Here is a 2500-nt window from a genome sequence, read left to right on the forward strand (position 1 = left end):
AAAAATGGAAGCCTGATTCAGTCTAATTGACTAAATGGACTGAAACCTACCAGGGGTAACTATGGTTGGGGCTGCAGTATACTATATATAGGGAATTATCCCTATTAAATGCTAACTTCATGTCATTCTATGCCATAGAGGTGCATAACAGAATAGGCCCAGCAGGGGCAGGTGTACTGACATTTATGACAATGCTAGAAAGGTCAGTGGGATTTCAATTGTCACGTCATGTTCTCAATTCATGTCAAGGTTCAAACGTATCGCTTACTTGTGGACTTGGTTTTAATATCACTGTGTGTGTCAACTTGTGCGGATTTCTGCGATTTTAGATATATTAAGCCACTACATGACAGAGTTATGATCCAGTGTGTTGTTGGACACAGACAGGAACAAACCAGTTGACACATCTGAAGGGAAAATGGGAGCTGCGCAGTTTGCTTTTGTAGGAGACGGCCCATACTGCACTAGCACAACGGGAAAAGGTGAGTTCAACTTCCTGTCTATTTCTCACTCAATAACATTTTGTCCTACATCATCTTTTCCAGTTGTATAAAAAATGCCATTGGTTTGACCTCCATTTGACCTGACACAGGAGTCTGTCAGTGTGAAGAGTAGCTATGTGTGTGTAAGAGTGACAAATCTGTCTGGCCAGTAGGTGCAGTGAGCAGCACTGCCTGAGGAGAGCGGCTTTGGGAGAGGACCTGAGGGAGAGCATCCACCCACCGTGACTTTGTGCTGGCCGGTCAGGTTTGGCCACTCGCACAGCAGCTGGCTCTCCGAGTGGGTCAGCACGCACGGCGTCTCGCCGATGAACACCGTGTAGTTAAGCCGGGGGTTCCCTGGGGCCGCTGGGACCAGGTTACGACCCTGGTGGCAGAATAAAAGCCATCGTCAGTACTCTTACACAAGCAATTAACACCATCACTCAACTCTGCTACTCAGGTCCCTGTGCCTAGTTGAGATTCTTGCAGTGCTCAACAACTACAGCTGAGGTGTACAGTACTTCATATATTAAATGCAGTCAAGTATACTGTATATGCAAAGCTAGTGTGTAAAACGTGTCATATTGGTCATAAAGATGATGCATTGCTAGCTCGCCTGAGGGGAATGAGAGGCAAAGAAATAATGGCTGTGTTTCTGTCTCCTGTTGTAGCACATAAATGAGTGTTTGCCCCAGAGCTTGATTTGTGAACACTGCAGTGGAGGGATTGCAGGAAGGTTGTGCCATTAAGTACTCTGAATGCACTTATTATCATTACCCTTGCAACACCACCCCGATATCAAATTAGATGTGAAATTAATTGCTTGGAGAATGCAATGCAAGTCTTCTGAAAAACAAATCAATTAATTTCAAAATTGTGGCATCAGATTGCATTTCCCTTTTCTCATTGCCTTGCTAATGCAGAGATGATTTATATATTTCATATTCGGCTTCGAGGAACCCAAGCGGAGGAGTTCACCATTAAGCAAAGGGTTTCGGTTAATAAATTCCTCACAAACATCACACTCTCTAAACTAAGCGTTTCACATTGCTTGGCTTCCAGACAAACAAAAGCTTTGTCTGAATTACAGATCTGTCTGTTCCCTCTCCCCACCCCCACCACCACCCCCACCGCCCCCACCACCACTGCCACCCACTCGCCGCCCGGTGATCAACCTCCGCTGTCCTGTTCTCACTCCTCCGCTCCCGTTACCTTGAGGATGAGGGGCGAGGTGGGCTTGAGCTCCAGGATTCCGGTGGGGCTCAGCGGCTCAAAGACGGGATCTGGGTAGTAGCTGAAGCTCTCGTTCACCACCACCAGCGCGTGCACGTTGTCCATGTAGAAGCCGATCTCGTCCGGCCCGCTGCCCGTCTCCGGGAAGCCGCGCTCCGAGTCGGCCACGGAGGGAGCCAGACACACCATCACCGAGTTGTTGAAGACGGTGCAGTTCTGATGGGCAACAGGACACAGGATTGCGTGTTAGAGACACCACTCGGTAACACAGACAGTGGACATGACCAACAGACTAACCAACACAGACTAGCAGACCAACTATCAGACAGAGGGACAGACGGCAAATAAAGAGACAGGACCAAATGCTGACCAAATACTGACCAAATACTGACCAAATACTGACCAAAAGATAGGCACGTTTTTTAAACAGGTGAAAATATAACCACACAAGGACATAGACAGACGAATAAACAAGCACTCAAAACAGACAGCATAGGTGTTAAACCGACACACCATGCATGCTCTCTAACCAGCTGTGACAAAGATAGTATCATTTCCAAGGCTTTTGCTTTAATCCTATAAACACCAAATCCTGGTCTGGACGGTCCGCTTAGCTAAATATGCTGGGCTTCAAACGCTGGCCAGAGTGAAACTGGGAAAAGGTCAACAGAGCCCTGGGGAGAAAGGGAGAGAGAGGAGTGACTCCCACTCCACTGACATTTGAAAGGCTAAAGGTAAGCGCAGTGTCGCTTTTATCTCTCCCTCTCTCTTCCTCTCTTTCTTGA

The 2500-nt window shown here is 47.4% G+C and overlaps 1 protein-coding gene across 2 annotated transcripts in view; it reads right to left on the reverse strand.

The window, feature by feature from the left end:
- The window catches only part of plxna1a (plexin A1a), a 162012-nt gene that overhangs the window by 23644 nt on the left and 135868 nt on the right, over positions 1-2500 (reverse strand). For both annotated transcript variants that reach the window (XM_076275564.1, XM_076275563.1), the window contains exons 18-19: positions 1695-1931; positions 724-867 (exon numbers count right to left, since the gene is read on the reverse strand). In XM_076275564.1, coding sequence (XP_076131679.1) covers positions 724-867; positions 1695-1931 — 381 coding nt within the window. The remainder of the gene's footprint in view (positions 1-723; positions 868-1694; positions 1932-2500) is intronic.

This window comes from Alosa pseudoharengus, unplaced genomic scaffold (assembly GCF_046254945.1).
Source record: "Alosa pseudoharengus isolate Yale_2024_CS ecotype anadromous, Long Island Sound unplaced genomic scaffold, YU_APseudo_1.1 YU_APseudo_1.1_scf_9, whole genome shotgun sequence".
Taxonomy (NCBI): Eukaryota; Metazoa; Chordata; class Actinopteri; order Clupeiformes; family Clupeidae; genus Alosa; species Alosa pseudoharengus.